Source organism: Dunckerocampus dactyliophorus, chromosome 4, assembly GCF_027744805.1.
Source record: "Dunckerocampus dactyliophorus isolate RoL2022-P2 chromosome 4, RoL_Ddac_1.1, whole genome shotgun sequence".
NCBI classification, from domain to species: domain Eukaryota; kingdom Metazoa; phylum Chordata; class Actinopteri; order Syngnathiformes; family Syngnathidae; genus Dunckerocampus; species Dunckerocampus dactyliophorus.
Genome location: NC_072822.1, coordinates 8620001 through 8638755, shown reverse-complemented (window position 1 = coordinate 8638755; position 18755 = coordinate 8620001). Strand labels below are relative to the sequence as shown.

The 18755-nt window shown below is 39.9% G+C and overlaps 1 protein-coding gene across 2 annotated transcripts in view; it reads left to right on the top strand.

Moving 5' to 3' along the window:
• Positions 1–1897: 1897 nt before the first annotated feature.
• The window catches only part of msh3 (mutS homolog 3 (E. coli)), a 49751-nt gene continuing 32893 nt past the window's right edge, over positions 1898–18755 (top strand). For both annotated transcript variants that reach the window (XM_054774738.1, XM_054774736.1), the window contains exons 1-13: positions 1898–2130; positions 2204–2318; positions 2627–2838; positions 3308–3535; positions 3595–3711; positions 4259–4376; positions 4473–4612; positions 6988–7154; positions 10586–10695; positions 11598–11712; positions 12422–12506; positions 13630–13739; positions 16255–16387. In XM_054774738.1, coding sequence (XP_054630713.1) covers positions 2011–2130; positions 2204–2318; positions 2627–2838; positions 3308–3535; positions 3595–3711; positions 4259–4376; positions 4473–4612; positions 6988–7154; positions 10586–10695; positions 11598–11712; positions 12422–12506; positions 13630–13739; positions 16255–16387 — 1770 coding nt within the window. In that variant the 5' untranslated portion in view covers positions 1898–2010. The remainder of the gene's footprint in view (positions 2131–2203; positions 2319–2626; positions 2839–3307; positions 3536–3594; positions 3712–4258; positions 4377–4472; positions 4613–6987; positions 7155–10585; positions 10696–11597; positions 11713–12421; positions 12507–13629; positions 13740–16254; positions 16388–18755) is intronic.

Genomic DNA, 18755 nt, shown 5'->3' with positions numbered 1-18755 from the left:
GCTCCACAAAGCTGCATCCTGTTACCAAAGAGAAAAAAAAATCAAATATTGAGTAAAGAAGTGCAGTGAATCCTCCCTCCTCTGTCTCTTTTAGAACTGCCAGCATTTTCATTTCCTCGCAATGACCCCTTCACAGTGACCTCAATGGTGTCGCCACTGAAGTAACCTCAAAAACAACAGCAACAATAATAACTATAATATTATTACTACTACTGTCAAGTTATTTTGTAATGTAGTCTACCTGACGAGCTGATATTGAAAAGCCAGAGATAATTGTGGAGGATGCGTTATCAACTCCAGTAGCTAGTCCCCACACTTCAAACTATTGACAAGTAGCTTGTCAGCTTAGATTGAAACTTTTCAATCAAATGCAGTGTCTTTCTGCACAACTACCCTTTTTATACCAAACATGTCACATATAGGTATCAAACATGTCAAATTAACATTTATGAAATCAATAGTAGTATCAACGTGATGAAAGATTTCCATTTAAAGCATCATTACTGTCATACGGATATTGTTACGATGTGATTGGTGGATGAACGTCAAGTCCACTGATTGGCTGCGTTCAAAGTGGATGGGTGATGTCAGTACACAGAAGCGCGTATCCCATCTTTCTCTCATCCCATACAGCTTTAAATTGTAGTTAGGGTGAATTGCCAGTTTATTTAAAGGGGCACGGTGGTCGAATGGTTAGCATGTTGGCCACACAGTCAGGAGATCGGGATCAGGGTTCAAATCTCGGCTAGGAGGACTGTGTGTGGAGTGTTTGCATGTTCTCCCCGTGTGTGGGTTTCTCCGGGTACTCAGGTTTCCTCTCACGTTCCAAAAACATGCATGCTAGGTTGACTGGAGACTCTAAATTGTCCGTAGGTATGAATCTGAGTGTGAATGATTGTCTATATGTGCCCTGCCATTGGCTGGTGATTGGCTGGCGATCAGTCCAGGGCAGGGGTCACCAACGTTTTTTCTTGCGAGAGCTACTTTTAGAAAATGAAAATGGCCACGAGCTACTCATTTTTGTAGAAATGATTTTCATACCTTATTTCAACCCAAACAAATCAAATATGCTTGTTTTACAAAACATTCACAAAATGCTGGCATCCAGAACTCACATTTTATGTTTCAGAATACATTTCTTTGTAGTGTTCTCACATTATTAACTGAAAACCTGAATGAAAAGCAGGCCTGCAGGCGCCTCATGTGGTTGTGGGGGGGGCTACCTGGTGCCCACGGGCACTGTTTTGGTGACCCCTGGTCCAGGATGTACCCCGCCTCTCGCCGGAAGTCAGCTGGGATAGGCTCCAGCATACCCCCGGGCCCCTAATTAGGATCAGCGGCACAGAAACAAAATGAGCGTGATTTGGCCCCTTTAATATTTCACTTGTGATAGTATGATGTGGTATTTTGGTTAGGCTACTTTTGAATATCCACAAAGCGGGCTTGTCACACTTTAATTAAAGTTTGATTATTTATTTTTTTCATTTTGCTTTAATTGTATTTTTGTATTTATTTTTTACTCATGTATTTTTTGTTTATATTTATTTTCATGTTATTCATGTTATGTTTTTGTATAATAAATTCTACCTACACACGCGCACGCACGCAGGTACACACACATTTTGGATTTAAACTATTGGAGCCGTTCAAACCGGATGTCAAGATGACATTTCAAAATAGAGTTACCAGTATGAACTAAGAAAAAGAGATTCTCTATTTTAAACAAAAACAATTGTGAATTTGCCACAAGTGAATTTTTGTTTAGTAACAGATATTGAAGACAAAATTATGTGGCGATACAGAAAAAATACATTAGTAAATAATACGATAGTTTTAATGTTGAAATGCCCAGCAGGAAACCATATCATTATGGCTACCTCATCGATGTGACGTCATTAACGCGCGCCGCTGTGTTTTTAAAACGCCGGATCCTTCTGTCAGGGCTGCTTGACAACATCATGCACGTTTATGGGATATGATCTTATATGATATTATAAATACAAGGAAACTATGCCCAAATCGCTGAAAAAGTCGTTTATCTCTCAGACGTCCATTAGCAGGTACTTCGGGGAACTGAGTAGCAGTAGCGCGCCAAAAACACAAGCTACTTCTAATTCTCCAAGAGGCAAGGTGAGCTTTAAATCAAGACGCACATCTAATTTATTTTTTCAGACAATCATTTGTTCACTTTGACCTTCCACAGAAGCGTGTCTCCCACCACCTCTATCAATCAGACTCACCTTCCAAACAAGCCAGGCTTTCCCTGCAGGTTCAAGAGGATGGAGGCCTTGACACACTTTCGACTTGCAGCTCTACTGGTGAGTCCAGGGGAATTACACTCCTCACAACAGGTTAGGGATACAGTATTTGGCTATGAGGTGAAATTTCAGGATGAACCTAAAATGCACTATAACCTTTACAGCTTAACTTAATTTAACCTTCTCCAAACTTTTGAATGCACATTTTCAGTTGTTCAGTACTTTTTGCACAACTTGCTGGTTTCTAACAAGGGGATGAGCTGCAAAATTCACTAAAGCTGATTATGAGTAATGTATAGCTACAACTCTGTGTTGACAATCATTCCAACTTTATTTACTTTTTAATATTGTGTTATTATTGTTGTCAGAGTCAAAGAGTCAAGGACTGGGTGTTCTGTGCCCATCCACATTGGAGAAGCTGAAAGGCTTCACTTGCACGGCTGCTCTTGGTGGCAGCTGTGATGGTGAAGTAAAGGAGGCAAGCAGTGGAAGCCATGACGGTTGTCCTACTGATGACAAAGGTCAACGTGGTGATGAGGGACAGCTCACAGAGAAGGAGGAAAAGGCCAAAGACCAGCAGGTACTCAATTGAGAGGATGATAGAACCGTTATGCCCATGGAGTGTCAAATTAAGATGCAGGCAGGCATGTATACATGAAGCAGCATAACCAGGTAGCAGGCTGTTGATAGGTGTAGCAATCCAGAGTGATAGCAACATCTGGAAAAGGGTACACAAAAACCTGCAGATATACCAAGCGACGAAGGATGAGCTAGAGAAAATAGAGGTGTGAAGACAATCGTGACGCTTGTAGTGATCGGGGCACTAGGGACAGAAAGCCCCAGGCTGGGTGGAAGGCTCCAGCAGATACCAGGAACCTCTGATGTCTGTCTCTGTCCAGAAGAGTGCAATACTGGGAACAGTTAAGAAAAGAAAAGAAAACTATTTTATTTATTTTTATATATGTATGTATGTATGCATATATATATATATAAAATATCATTTTTTAATGGAGAAAATCCAGTCTGTTAGGCTTTGCTTTCTTTTGCAGACCTTCTCCTTCTCCCAGTTTGCCAACCGATTTACCAAAAGAGGGGGTGCTGGAGGAAGGGCTACACAGCTCAGTCCTCCATCAGACTGCAGCGCCACCTCCAGACGCACAAAGAGTGTGTACACACCTCTGGAGCAGCAGGTGATCCAGCTGAAACAGCAGCACAAGGACGCCTTGTTGGCTGTGGAATGTGGATACAAGTACAGGTTTTTTGGAGACGATGCTGAGGTGAGGAGTCACTTAGTAGTCCTACATTCACTGCGATTGTAATAAACGTTTGTTGTTAGATTGCAGCAAAGGAGTTGAACATCAGCTGTCATCTGGACCGGAACTTCATGACGTGCAGCATCCCCACACACCGTTTGTTTGTTCATGTCAGACGATTGGTGTCCCATGGCCACAAGGTACTGTATGATGTTCATCCACACACACCACAATAGCATTTTAATCAACAATAAGCCACAATTGTCATATTTACACAAACACTGTACAATACATGATTTTGTCCCCTAGTAAAGTTGTCTTACATTCTGGGTCTGGAGATTTATACAGATGTATAGATGCATGCAAACCAACAGGTGGAAAATGACGTCTCCATGCGAGTAAGAGCTTCTTCGTGTCACTCACACACACCACTGACCTGGAGAGATGCAGTGGCAACAGAAAGTATAACTGGGGGAGAAAAGTGTTTCAAAGGTTGTTAGCAAGTTGGCTAGTTATGGTACTAATTTTAACATAAAGCTGATCAAGGAAGCAGAGTTATCTAACAATTGTCCAGCAGCTAAAATATGATGTGTTTTTTTATTGCAATCTTTTATTTTGTCTTAAATTTTTTCCCTCCCTTGTCTTATATTTGGGTCAACAGTAAATTACAGTAAATTAATTGTATTATTTAAAGTCAAGAAACTCATAGAACACAGTCTAATACTGTAGGTTGTCTTTTCTGTGTAGGTGGGTGTTGTCAAGCAGACTGAGACGTCCGCCATCAAAGCGTCAGGGGCCAATAAGAACACGCTGTTCACGCGACAGCTCAGTGCTCTGTACACCAAGTCCACCCTGGTTGGAGAGGGTATCCTTTAAAACGCTTGCCTCAAATGACCAGTATTTGTTTGTGTGTGTTTGTAGCATTGCATTTCTCCAGCATTGTCCTCAACAGCCTCTTGAGACGTAAACCCAGTCTGCAGACTGGATGATCAAGAGGAGGGCGGCTGTCATGATGCAATGTTGGAACCTCTTGACAGCTTCCTGTTGTGTATCAGTGAGAACTGGGACAAATTGAAGAAGCAGCTCACTGTGGGGCTAGTGGTGAGTTTCATTATCACACATTGGCATTTACAGTACATGGATAGTTTGTCCAGGTCATGTTGTACTTACAGTGGTGTGAAAAAGTTTTGCCCACTTCCTAAGTTCTTTTTTTTTTTTTTTTTTTTGCATGTTTGCCACACTTACATGTTTCAGATTATCAAACAAATGTAAATATTAGTCAATGACAACACAACTGAACACCAAAGGCAGTTTTTAAATGAAACCTTTTACTATTAAGGGAGAAAAAAAATGCCCTGTGTGAAAAAATGATTGCCCCCTAAACCTAATAACCCATTGGGCCACTATTAGCAGCTGCAAATGCAATCAAGCATTTGCGATAACTTGCAATAAGTCTCTTACAGCGCTGTGGAGGAATTTTGTGCCCACTCATCTTTACAGAATTGTTGTAATTCAGCCACATTGGAGGGTTGTCCAGCATGAACCACCTTTTTAAGGTCATGCCACAGCATCTCAATAGGATTCAGCAAGAATTTGACTAGGAAAGTCAAAGTGTTGTTTTTCTTCAGCCATTTAGAAGTGGACTTGCTGGTGTGTTTTGGATCATTGTCCTGCTGCAACCCAAGTTGGTTTCAGCTCGAGGTCACAAACAGATGGCCGGACATTCTACTTTAGGATTTTTTGGTAGACAGCAGAATTCATGGTTCCATTTATCACAGCGAGTCTTCCAGGTCCTGAAGCAGCAAAACAGCTTCAGACCATCACACTACCACCACCATATTTTACTTTTTGTATGATTTTCTTTTTTTTTTTTGAAATGCAGCGTTACTTTTACACCAGATGTAATGGGACACACACTTTCCATAAAGTTAAACTTTTGTCTCCTCAGACCACAGAGTATTTTCCCAAAGGTCTTGGGGATCATCACAGTGTTTTATGGCAAAATTGAGATGAGCTGTAATGTTCTTTTTGTTTAGTGGTTTTTGTCCTGGAACTCTGCCATGACACTGTTTTTGCCCAGTATCTTTCTTATGGTGGAGTCATGAACACTGACCTTAACTAAGACAAGTGAGGCCTGCAGTTCTTTGGATGTTATTGTGGGGTCTTTTGTGACCTCTTGGATGAGTCGTCGCTGCGCTCTTGGGGTCATTTTGGTTGGCCGGCCACTCCTGGAAAGGTTCACCACTTTTCCATGTTTTCGCCATTTGTGGATAATGGCTCTCACTGTGGTTCACTGGAGTCTCAAATCTTTAGAAATGGCTTTATAACCTTTTCCAGACTGATAATCTCAGTTAAGTTATGTTTTAACAGGGGGGCAATCACTTTTTCACACAGGGCCATGTACAGTAAGGTTTGGATTATTTCTCCCTTCTCTGCATTTTGTGTTCAGTTGTGTTGTCATTGCCTAATATTTAAATTTGTTTGATGATCTGAAACATTGAAGTGTGACAAACATGAAAAAAAAAAGAAATCAGGAAGGGGGCAACACTTCTTCACACCACTGTAGATGAAGCCACAAATGCCAAGAAGTACTGTATTAAATCTTACTTTTATACTTTTAATTTGCTTTTCTCTATATCCAAAGATAACCTCAAGCTTTAATGATGTATGCATTCTGTTAGAGCTGACTTAGGTGGCCCATTATTGTAAGGAATTTAAGAGAGAAAAAAAAAGATGACTTTATTCTCATAAGATTGCATTTTTAAATAGGAGTCCTTGTAGATATTGGACTTCATTCTTATGAGCTATACAATAAAAGAGTAATTTTTAAAATGATTTTTTTCTTGAAAAACATGGACTGTTTCATTTATTTTCCTTGAAAATGTAAGACTTCTCATATTGTTTTTTTCCTTGGAAAACATTTTTTTCTTGAATATATAGAAATGTATCTTCTGAACTTGACTGTGACTCTTTAGATTTTTATTCTTGCTTTTTCTTTCTTGAAAAATATTGACTTTCTCAAAAAATTATCCAAAGTTTATCCTCATAATATAAATTTTTTAAATTTGTTTTTCTTGAACACAGTACAACTGTATTCTTGTACACATTTAACTGTTTTTTTTCTAGCTCTAGAAAAAAATAAGACTTTCCATTAAATGTACTATTCCTTTCCAAAGATACTTTTTTTTCTTGAAAAAACTTCAAAGACAAAAAAGTTTTTTTTTGTTTAATAAAGTGGACATATTCCCTATGTTGCATCATAACTTTCCAAGTCCTCTGGTGTAGACTAACATGCAATTTTGCTAATTTAAAATTTATTCACATTTATTCCCTTAAATTCCCACAAATGACTCTCTTCATTCCCATGAAGTTAGTTATGTTAGTTATATTAGACTCCATTAGGTTGTGTGAATCTACCTCATGTGGTGTGTATTGCTTATTTGAGCAATAATGTATTATACATGTTATGACTGCAGGCAGTTCAGCCCAGCACGGGAGATGTCCTGCTGGACTCTTTCATTGATGGTCAGTCTCGCTCGGAACTGGAGAGTCGTGTCTTGAAGATCAACCCTGTGGAAATCCTGGTGCCCTCTGATCTCTCAGAGCCAACTCACAGACTCTTGCAGAGCATCACTAATGCCAGGTAGTCACTAGGAGGCGGTGTGGACCTATTTACTGCACCACACAGCGCGTTCTCACTGATGTTTCTTTACCTGTTGTGTGAAGCAATTATGCATGTTTTATGTATGAAAATCCATTATAATGATAAATTTACATCAGTGGTAATATTAGTGAAAAGGGAGTCATAGAATAGTAATAATGTTTTTACAGTTTTAGAAGAAAATCTAAAGTTGAATTAAAAAAAAACTCCTCAATGTTTATTTCAACACACACGTGTCCTACTAATGTCAGCATATTAAAAACACAAACTTGTTGCAGTGACAGTCTGCAGCGAGCAGCTTCCCACCAGTTGAGTTGACCGAGTCCCTCTGGGGCTTGCCTCTCGCTGCATTATGTAGAAATGAAAATCAAAACGACAGAGTGGGAGGGAGTGAAGTGGAATAGATTGGATAAGGTTGATTGGATAATTGGAAGGATGCCTGTGGCTTTCTGTCACCTCTGCTGTCTCCTGTATGCTGCACAGTTGTCATTCTTCACCCCTATTTGTGTTTTCTTCATGTCGTATTGGTTTGGGTGGTACATTTCAGTCCAACCAGCAGAAGTGCTGTTGATTCAGTCTCAACTGGTTTGCTGTCTAAAGAAGGACATGATGTTGGCTATGGAAAGTTGAGCTACATGCAGGTTGCAGTATTCTGCTCAATACAACACCGGCATTGAAGCTGAAGTTCAGACCAGTCAGAAGCACATTCTCCCAGCCAATTAAAAATATTATTACAATTATTTTTTGGGATTAATTGTAACGTAACTTTTATTTTTTTTTTAATTAATTGAATTTTAATAATAATATTATTTAGAGTTTTTACATTGTATTTTTAATGTATTAAATTAATTTACCTATTCCTGTTTCAGAGGGAAGTCACACTTTACTGACAAAATTAGCACAAAAAAAGAAAAGAAAAACAAAATTCAACTTTGGTTCATCGGTTAGCTGCTGGTTCAACAACCTGGGCCTTTCCAGAGCCGAGTGGTGACACGGAGGCCCTGGCAACGGGCTTGTGTGTCCCAGAGAGACAGGTAATGAGTCCCCTTGAGGTAGGTTGGTAGCACGGTGCGTTATTAGCAGCTGTGAGGAGAATTTGAACGAGTTAAAAAGCTCACTGGATGAGGCTGTCAACACAGACATCCTTTGTTGTTCCGAAGGTTTATTTTTTTAAGTTGATAAGCGACTCCTGTGAGGATGAGGTGGCGGTAATGGTCTCCAGCCGCCTATAGCAGCAAACTAAACTAATTCAACTTTCATTAAATGTCGTAATCTGTTAAACACTTCAGTATCCTAGCTCACTTTTGATGGATCAATACAATCTTAGCTGCATGTCCCACCTTCTCCTTCCTGATGCAGTCTATACTGTAGTACTAATTGCCAGAAATTGGGCACACAATTTGTTACATCTGCAAAAAATGTGCCTTTCCAAAGTTAATAATGTTGAGTTTTGATTTGGGTTTTTATTACCAGTACTTTAACCATGTGTTTATTTAGTTTGAAAACGTGCACCGCAACATACGGACAGCTATTACTAATATACTCCCCAAAAATATAAACGCAACACTTTTGTTTTTGCTTCCATTTTTTATGAGTTGAACTCAAAGATGTAGAGCTTTTTCTATGTACACAAAAGGCCTATATCACTCAAATATTGTTCACAAATCTGTTTAAATCTGTGTTAGTGAGCATTCATAATTCATCCGCTTAAAAGGTGTGCTTTAGGCTGGCCACAATAAAAGGCCACTTCAAAATGTGCAGTTAACTGTATTTGGGAGGATGCCGGGGTCCAAAAACCACTGAGTATCTGGTGTGACCACCATTTGCCTCAAATATTGTATATGCCAATCTAGCGTCCCAAATATGCTCTATGTATGTTATGTATCTCTGTGCAATGAAAATGCCATCAATAAAATTCAAAAATACTGCCTCGCCATACTGTAACCCCACCTCCACCACGGGACACTTTATCTGCAACACAAGTGTATTTTATTGGTGGCGTTTTCAATACACATGAATATTGTGGCGAGATCCTGAGGTCAATCGTTGTGCCGTTCATCCCCAACCGTCACCTCAGGTTGCAAAGGTCTGTCCACAATTCCTGGAAGCTGAAAACATCATTTAAAATGATTCACACCATAGTCCTACTTTTGAGTTGAAGTATTTTATTTGATGAGTGTGTATCTTTCACCTAACAAAATACCGTAGTGGCAGATATTAACTTATTGAGCCAAATATAAGACAATTCTTTTTTAATACCTGTTCTTAGAGGATGTAAATTATTATAAAATGAATCATTTTTGCCAAATAACTGGTAGATTGCATTAAAAAATATATACATTTCTTGCTTGACAATCAAAAATTGCATTGTTGTTTGCTAATTTGCTAACATTTGAGACACTTTTTCCAAGTGGGTCTCCAGGTCAAAGGTGTGTGTGTGTGTGTGTGTGTGTGAGTGACAGGAAGAAAAGCTCTGACTCGCTTGTGTAGGAGTAATTTTGCTGCCACCTGATGGTTTACTTGTATAATTCTCTAGACCACGAACATAAGACGACACGTCTCCAGACTTTTATTAAAGGCAAAAATCCCCCCTCTTATATTTGGGTAGGTAATTAAGGTAATTAAATATAGATCCAATAAATGTCCAAAATTGTTTAGATTCCATTAGCACAAGGGTATCCACGGTTTTAAGTATACAGATTAGAATACTCTTGAGGACCCAAATATTCTGTATACTGTGTGTTAGACCATGGTGTCTTGTCTATGAAAGGTTGACAGGAAATTCACCGTCCGCATTCACATCAGGGATTTAGAGTAATCACTTTGGTAATCCTTTTGACATTATCAGTTTTCATCCAAGGCTTAATACCTGCATAAATAGTGATAGTCTATCAGGTGAAATACTGATAGGAAGTATCTGCTGAGGCTTAAGATTTATTTGCTATGTGTATCAAAACATTTTAAAATATTTCCAACTGGTTTTATGTTTGCTAGAAGTACTTCACTGAGCTCCCCTGCCTCTGGATCAATGCAAAGTCATTATTGGCTCGAAGTGACTGGTTAAATGATTTATGGATGTTACTGGAACAATAACATTGTTGCTCCCAGTCTGACCAGCGGCAGACATGATGAACCACAGTTCGTTTCTGCGTGTGTGTGTGTGTGTGTGTATTAGAAAATGGATGAAAGAAAATGACATCCATAGCCACGTGTTTGCCTCGGTTGCCCTGGCAACAACAGATTGGACAAAGCTAGGGAGTCCTTGAAAGCAGCATTGCAGCACAGGTGAATGGAGCAAGGGGGAGATGGGATGCAGTGTGTGTATGTGTGCGCAGAAAGGAAAGATGGATAGATGGTTGCTCTGTTTCTTGTCATTTGGTTGAAAAATGTTATTTTCTGTCGTTTCCCTCCAGTGCTCAGGCTGACGACAAAGTGCGAGTTGAGAAGAGGGACAACGCCTGCTTTGAGTTTGCCTCTGCAATGAACACAGTCACTGAGTTCTATTGCCACAACCAGGTTGAAGGTGTGTGTGCCGGTGTGTTACGCTTTGGCATCATTACAACTATTTTTGCTTTAATCTTTATTTTTCCACAGTGGAATGTTAAGAATTGACCACAAAAACTGTTTGGCTTTCAGTTTGGTGAGAAATGCTTTGTTCCGTCATATTTACATAAATCATCTGTTCCAGGGTCAAACTGTCCAACCATTATAAAAGCTGTATTAACTGAACAGGCAACGTTTTAGGTAACATTTTCATTTTAACATTATAAACTATCATAAAGGTGTAAAAATAAGTTAACCACTGGTAAATTATTTCTAATACCGAATGGACTCAGCATAGCCGCAACCCTAGTGAGGACAAGCGGTATAGAAAGTGAATGAATGGATGGACTAAAATAAAATCATTCATCCTTTGATGACATGCTAAAGCTATTGTTACATTGTTTACAATGAGCTTTTAAAGATTCTTAACGTTCATACAGGTGTAAAAACAAATTCACTCAATGGTGAAATTTGAAGCCACCCTTAACTCTTCAGTGTGCCAGAGAGGTGAGCCCCTTCACATTAAAACCAGACCCATTACTGGCTTTGCGGTGTGCTTTCCATTTTTCTTCTTTTGTTCATAATGTCAGCTTGTTGTCGCTTTGGCCATGTTGTACTGACCAGCTAGGACAAAGCCATGTTTTTTTTTTCATTTTATTTTCCATTTTCAGTTCTTTGGTCGGTATCACACTTCTCCTGTTTGCCATCACTTGTGCCTCTCTGTGGTGGCATCACAAAAAACGCAAAAAGCACGTGTGGAGTCAATCTTTTCAATGCTCACAGAGCTGAAATCCTGCAAGATATGATGAAGTTTCACATGATCATTTTTTTCACCACATATTTTGGCCTGTTTCCAAATACTGCAAGCTTTGTGTCTTCCAGGCTGTCACTCTCTATCCAGTGTGGCCTCTTTGGAGAGCCCAGTTATATGCTGTTTGGGACCGCTCATCCAGTACCTCCAGGAGTTCAATTTGGAGAGAGTGCTTCGGAGTGAAAGGTACAGTCCAAACCATCTCAAACCCTTCTGAACATCCACACAGGCTATGTAAATACAAAGCGCAGCAGGTTCACATCGCATTGTAATCACATATAGTAGGGCTGTCACGAGACACAAGATGAGACAATATACGAGATTGGGTCTGGGAGACAAGACAAGATTTTAACTTTAAAGTAAGACGAAAAAAACCCAAAACAAAAACAACAACAAAAAAAAAAAAAATATATATATATATATATGTATATGTATATGTATATGTATATGTATATATATAACAATATGTTTCTATCTACTGCAATTGGCTGGCAAACAGTCCAGGGTGTACCCCGCTTCACGCCCGAAGTCAGCTGGGATAGGCTGCAGCATACCTCCGCGAAGCTAATTAGGATAAGCGGCATAAAAAATGGAGGATGGATGGTTGTTTCAATCTATTAAAATCGTTTCGTCTTGTGAACTGAGAGTCTTGTGACACCCCTAACAAATACTAGAACTGAAGTTTGGTCAGCGCTTCTATTGGCGCTTCAGGGCTTCCAGCAAAGAAGGCTTTGCTGGCCCTGACTGCACAGCACTGGTGTTCACATTCTGCAGGTTAAATGAACCACTTTGAGGACTTGAAACAAACCAGGAGGATCCAGGACAACCTTGACAACTAGTCAGCAATGTTGTGTTGCTGCAGCTGTATTATACAATGACTTTGTGTTCCATGCAGCTCCTTCCAGCGTTTGACTTGTGAGTCGGAGGGCATGATCCTCAGCGCAGCCACACTGAAGAACTTGGAAATTCTCAACAATCAGGTATTTACTTATTTTAACTTTCTTCTTGTATATTTCCCTCTCCTAATATTTTGACTTTATTCCCATGTTATAAGTTTCCAAAAATTACAACTTTCCTTGTTTTTAAAAAAAAACAACTTTTTTCTACTTAAATGATCTTTCTTTGCTAGATTACAACTCTTCTCTTAAATCAATATTTTTACTTTCACATTTTTGCTGCAGCTGGTTTTTTTTTTTTTTTTTTTTAGTTTTCTTGTTAAATTACATTTTTAGACTGCCGCACTGTTTACACCCCTGGTCTAATGAATGGGAGTCATTGAGTTTTGGTCGACCAGACGGACCGTTTGCCAAAACCTCTCAAACTTGTGCTCCGTTGAAATGGCCGGAACAATAACAAATACTGTCTATAATCATATTAGAAAATGTAAACAATCCTACACAATTGACAACCCAATTTAGCAAATGTAATTAAGACTCCCTATTGTCATGCATGCCTTTTTCCTTGTATATCATTAAATTGGACAACTGTGACAGTGAAAACAACAAGTATGTCATTAGTGACACCCTGGAGCAGCTTTTCAGCACCCAGGAGGTATTTAAGTGGGCAGGGGGATTTATCGATTTAAGCCAAATTTTCTGGGTATATGCAGGGTCAGAGGCTGCCAAGTTGAATCCAGATTTTGCAGTAGGCATCCATTTAAATTCAACATGTTGTTCTGCTATAATTGTCATATCTAATCCTATCAGGCTCTACATACGGGTTCTATATCCATTTTATATTTCCTTGCATCCAGAGGTAGGCAGTAGGGTTGTGCACATGAACAACAAATACAACTTGTTTGCTAAAGGCGGCATTGCACAGCAGGCCTGTAAAGATTTAACGCTCGACTTAAAACCGTTCCCATGAAATTGCTCAGTGACAAGTTGGCTTGCGTGGGCGACAGCTCCAAGGTTCAACATGATTCTTGTGGGGAGCACAGGGATGTCAGGCAAGAAGATATCCTGTGCAACATACACATCATTCATGGAGTTCAAGTTCACTGTCTCTCTCAAAAACACCCACAACAAACCTGAAACTATCCTATTACAGTATTATTCAATGTGTTACCTTACATTGATAACCGTGTTGTGTGTTCAACAACAGACAGATGGAAGTGTGAGGGGCAGTCTACTGTGGGTGTTGGACCATACTCGTTCTCCGTTTGGCAGGAGGCTGATGAGGAAGTGGGTGACCCGACCGCTTATAAATGCACGGTGAGTAGAAGAGTTCTCACACCTCGTTTTTATAAACATTACTGTCGTCCCTTACCACATTGCGCTTCGAATTTCGTGGCTTCACTCTCATGGTTTTTCAAAAATATATTAATTAATAAATCTTGCTGTTTTGTGGTTGAATACGGCCTATTATTAGTTACAAAAAAAAGAAGCATATTGAAGATTAAAGCAAATGTTACATATTGTTTGACTAAATTAAGCATGTTTAAGTATAAAAATGATGAAATGAATTAAAATACAAATACAAGGAATTCAGAAGAAGCATTCAAAGACACTGTGAATGATGTGTACTATTGTACACTGGTCACTCGGTGTCAGTAATTTTACTGTAATGTTTGGCGAGACACAAACGGCACACTTGATCGCTGGAACACCAGATTTTATTGCAGGTTTTAATGATCTCACTACAGGCACAGCCATTCATTCTCTATGCCACTTTATCCTCGTTAGGGTTGCGAGGGTATTCTTGAGCCTATCCCAGCTGACTTTAGACAAGAGGCAGGGTACACCTGAACTGATCGCCAGCCAATCGCAGGGCACATATAGAAAAACAACCATTCACACTCACATTCATACATATGGACAATTTAGAGTCGCCAATTTACCAATTTATTTATGGAATGTGGGAGGAAAGGAAGTGGAGATCTCTGTGTGGAATTTGCATGCTCCCCATTCGAACCCAGATCTTCCAGATCTCCTGACTGTGTGGCCAACATACTAACCCCTAGGCCACCGTGCGGCCTACAACAGGCACAATAATCGCTAATAAAAGCTACTGATACGGCCGGAACCCACGACAAGCTAAAACTCAACTCTGAACCACCGACGTCACTTTATGTCCGCCCGCCACTCTGCTCTCCCAGCACCGGAACACATTTATAGCAACACACACAAGTCTTATTTATGTCTTAAGTGGCTTATTTTCTGTTATTATGTTTACTATATTGTGTAATACGAGTGCAACGGTAACTATAGGGGTGTTATTTTTTCTCTAGAGGGCTCTGATAATGTTAAAATATTTGTGTAGAAGGTCGTAAACAGGTTTTCTATGCTTTAACTATGAAAATATTTCATTTATAAATAAGAAATCCCATTTGTGTTGGAACCAATTAACCACAATAAACGAAGAATTGCTGTATTCTCGGGCTGTCCGGATGCATATTTATTTGGCTTCCGATCTGATTTCTTTTTTATAATCTTGCCGGTCCGGTGCGGTACCGATGCTTTTATATTTTTATTTTTTAAATAATAAGCTTTTGCTACAAACATGAATTTGTGGAATTGAATATGATTATGAAAATAGCTCTTCAAAACATAATGCAACCAAAGTATTGCTGAATTAACTTTTTTATTACACAGCATGACCAACAATATTGTTTGGCTTTTGTAACAAACTTCTGTGAGTCAGGTCCCTAATCCAATAAAGGATCCAGTAAAAGATAAAATTGGAAAAAATAGACGTGCAAAATACTTTTAGGGTAGGACTAATCATCTGACATAGTTATAGATCAATTTGTGGTGTGATGTAAAATGTATTACTTTTTTTTTTTTTTTTTTTTTTAACAAACTTGCTTGTACACAATAGTCCGGGCACAGTGAGGGGAAAATACTGCTGTAGCTACGCAGCTGAATACTCGACGTCCAACGTGAAACTAACTTCATGTCTGAACATGTCTGCATGGTGGTGTTGCGTTTTCTTCTTCTCGCGGGTTGCGGGAGTCGAGTGGCAACCGGCTTTGAGGCGCATTACCGCACCTACCGTTTTGGAGTGTGTCCCAGAGTTATGAACGTTACACAGCAACCGGATCGTCCCGATCTCGTAGCGGAAGCCGATATTATCCGACCTTCAAAATACAGCGGATTGGGACATCCCTACTGTATTCCCATTTTCCCTGTCAAAGATCAGACTTTGTGTTGGTGGTGGCTTCAGGTGGGGGGCGTGGCCTAATGACATCATGGTCCATGACGACGATGATGCCAATAAAACATTTGCAAAAGTGAGTACTCACATAAAAATACCAAATCATTAAAATCTTTTAGTTTTTTTTTTTTAACCAATTTTAAGTATATTTAAATATTTGCCTTCACAAACTGCAAACAACCTCATGGTTGAATGCGGCAAGGCTATTCCCGTTCATTCTATTATTATTATTATTATTATTATTATTATTATTATTATTGATGTGTCCCTTTTATATGTTCATGTCATGCGCATGGTGCAGGGATTAAAGATATGATTGAGCACTGCTCTCAGATTATCCTGACAGCTCCTCTACACAATTTAAATGTCAATAAATCCCAGATTACTACCCTTTAATTCCATGACAATGCATGAAACAAATATTCTTAGATTAGGATTTTTAATTTGGAAAGCTTTTATTTTTTTTCATTTTTGCCATCTATTCTTATGACATGGCACAAACATGATTTATGTCAAACGATGTACAGTTGGCATTATTCATTTAAATTCATTTACACTGTTGTGGACCCCCAGGTCTATCTTGGAGAGGCAGGATGCAGTGCAGGAGATCCTCGAATCTGACTCTGTCATGTTAAATTCCATGAAATCCCTGTTGGCGCATTTGCCCGATCTGGAGAGAGGACTTTGCAGCATATACAACAAAAAGGTAACAATAAATACATAAATAGAGTAGGACCTCCAAAGTTGAACACAATTCAATTTCTCATAGGAAATTACTGTATGTAAAGTCTATTCAGTTGTGCTTATTCCTGTTGTGGATCATTTATGTACAAAAAGCCACAAAAACAAAGAAATGGAACAGCAGCACGTCCTATTCTTGTGTTTTGTATAAATATTGTATCCATTCATCCATCCATCCAGCCAAGACATTTTTATTCCACTTGGATGTTGTTAATTAAGAAGTGAGACATAAAAAGACTGATGTCACCCAGTGGCACTTACCTGAACGTCTGACACAATCTAATTTCCCATCTGACTCATCTTTAAAATATCACAGGGTATCATGCCACCTGTGTGTGTGTGCGCGTGTGTGTGCGTGTGCGCGTGATTCATGTTCAACATTTTAAATCCCTCTTAGACTACCAATAATAAAATGTCACTGAATACACACACACTCTACATAGACTGAGGCCTTAATTGTCATGTTGGCCATGTGTAGATAAATGGATCTGTGTGCAATGGTCTGTATCTCTCTGGCTCTACTCACATAATGAGGAAAGGGGGTCATGCCAAGTTTGTGTGCCAGGGGCTGCTTACTTGAGGGAACCTTTAAAGCAGCGGCCTGTGATTCATACCTGAAAGCATTATCAGCTTGACTCTAATTAACCCTCCGTGGCGCTCAACTCCACTGCAATGTTGCTAATGGGAATCATAAAGTGCAATAGCCTATCTTCCCAAGAGGCATTTCCATTTCCATGCGGTCCATTTGTTAAATCAATACTTCTGATCTGAACTGATCACAGGTGGTGTTGAGTGCTGCAGAATACGCCGTGGTTTAAACATTACATATGTTGTTGTTGCATTAAAATTGCATTAGCTCAATAGAAGGAATGTGGTGATGTTTTTGTGCTTTTGTGTTTGTGTTTCTTGTATAAGTTGAAGAAAATTTTGTTTTCAAAAATGACAAAGAAATCATCCATCCATCCATCCATTTTCTTCCATTTATCTGGGTCCGGGTCGCGGGGGCATTCCGTCATCAGTAGTGAAGTCCAAACGTTCCGGTCTATGGCCCCCTCTTCCGGTTCCACCGGGCCAGCTGTGAGACATGATCCCTCCAGCGTGTCCTTGGTCTGACCCGAGGCCTCCTCCCTGCCGGGCATGCCTGGAACACCCCACCAGGGAGGCGTCCAGGAGGCATCCCGGCCACCTCAACTGACTCCTCTCGATGTGAAGGAGCAGCAGCTCTGCTGTAGGCTTCTGCCGGATGACCAAGCTCCTCACCCCACCTCTTAGGGTGAGTCCAGCCACCCTATGGAAGAAACTCATTTCGGGCACATGTATCCACGATATCATACTTTCGGTCATGACCCAAAGCTCATGACTCTTCACCACAACGTTCTGGTACAGAGAACGCATTACTGCAGATACTGCGCTGATCCGCTTGTCGATCTCACGCTCCAGCCTTCCCTCACTCGTGAACAAGACCTCGAGATACTTGAACTCCTCCACCTGGGGCAAGACTTCACTCCCAGGCCGAAGGGTGCAATCCACCCTTTTCCAACTAAGAACCATGGCCTCAGATTTGCAAGTGCTAAGTCTCACCCCAGAAGCTTCACACTCCCAACGCTGAAGATCACAGACTGATGTGCCTTTTTTTTGTCTGGTCATTTTCATTGTAGTCAATAACCATGCTATGCTTTTTACATTACCATCTGCTTCAAGTTTATTTCTATACCGACTTGATAATTGCCGTGTATGGGACCCATAAACAGCACATAGAACCAATGAATCTATCAGAAACGAGATAACTGCAACCATTGGAACCCACAAATATCTTCTTCAAATTGTGAAAGAGTGCAAACTTTCGTGGTTTGGCTGTGTTACAAGATCAACATCAAGCCTTGCGCAAACCATCATTCAAGGATCTGTGGAAGGAAAGCGAAGACAAGGCCGCCCTAGAGTGAATTGGAGAGATAACATCAAGACATGGACAAACATGCCATTTTACACGGTTTTGGACACCGCCAAGAGGTGGAAGGATTTGGTGTACTGTGCCTCATCTGCTACGCCCCTACAGTCCTTCAGGTCATGCGACAACTAGAACTAGAACTTGATAATTGATTATGTTGGTCATATTGTACTGAGCAGCCAGACCCGTTCCTATGTTGCAGTAAGTTCAATTTCTGGTTCTACGGTTATGATCACACCTTTCCATTTACACTTACACTTCTTTTGTGCATCACAAAAAGCTGTAGAAGATTTAAATGTTTCATCTTTTGGTGTTGATATTTTCCCTTGTAATGCTGCCGGGTTTAAAGAACAGTACATGCTTTAGCTACAATGTCAAGTGTAGA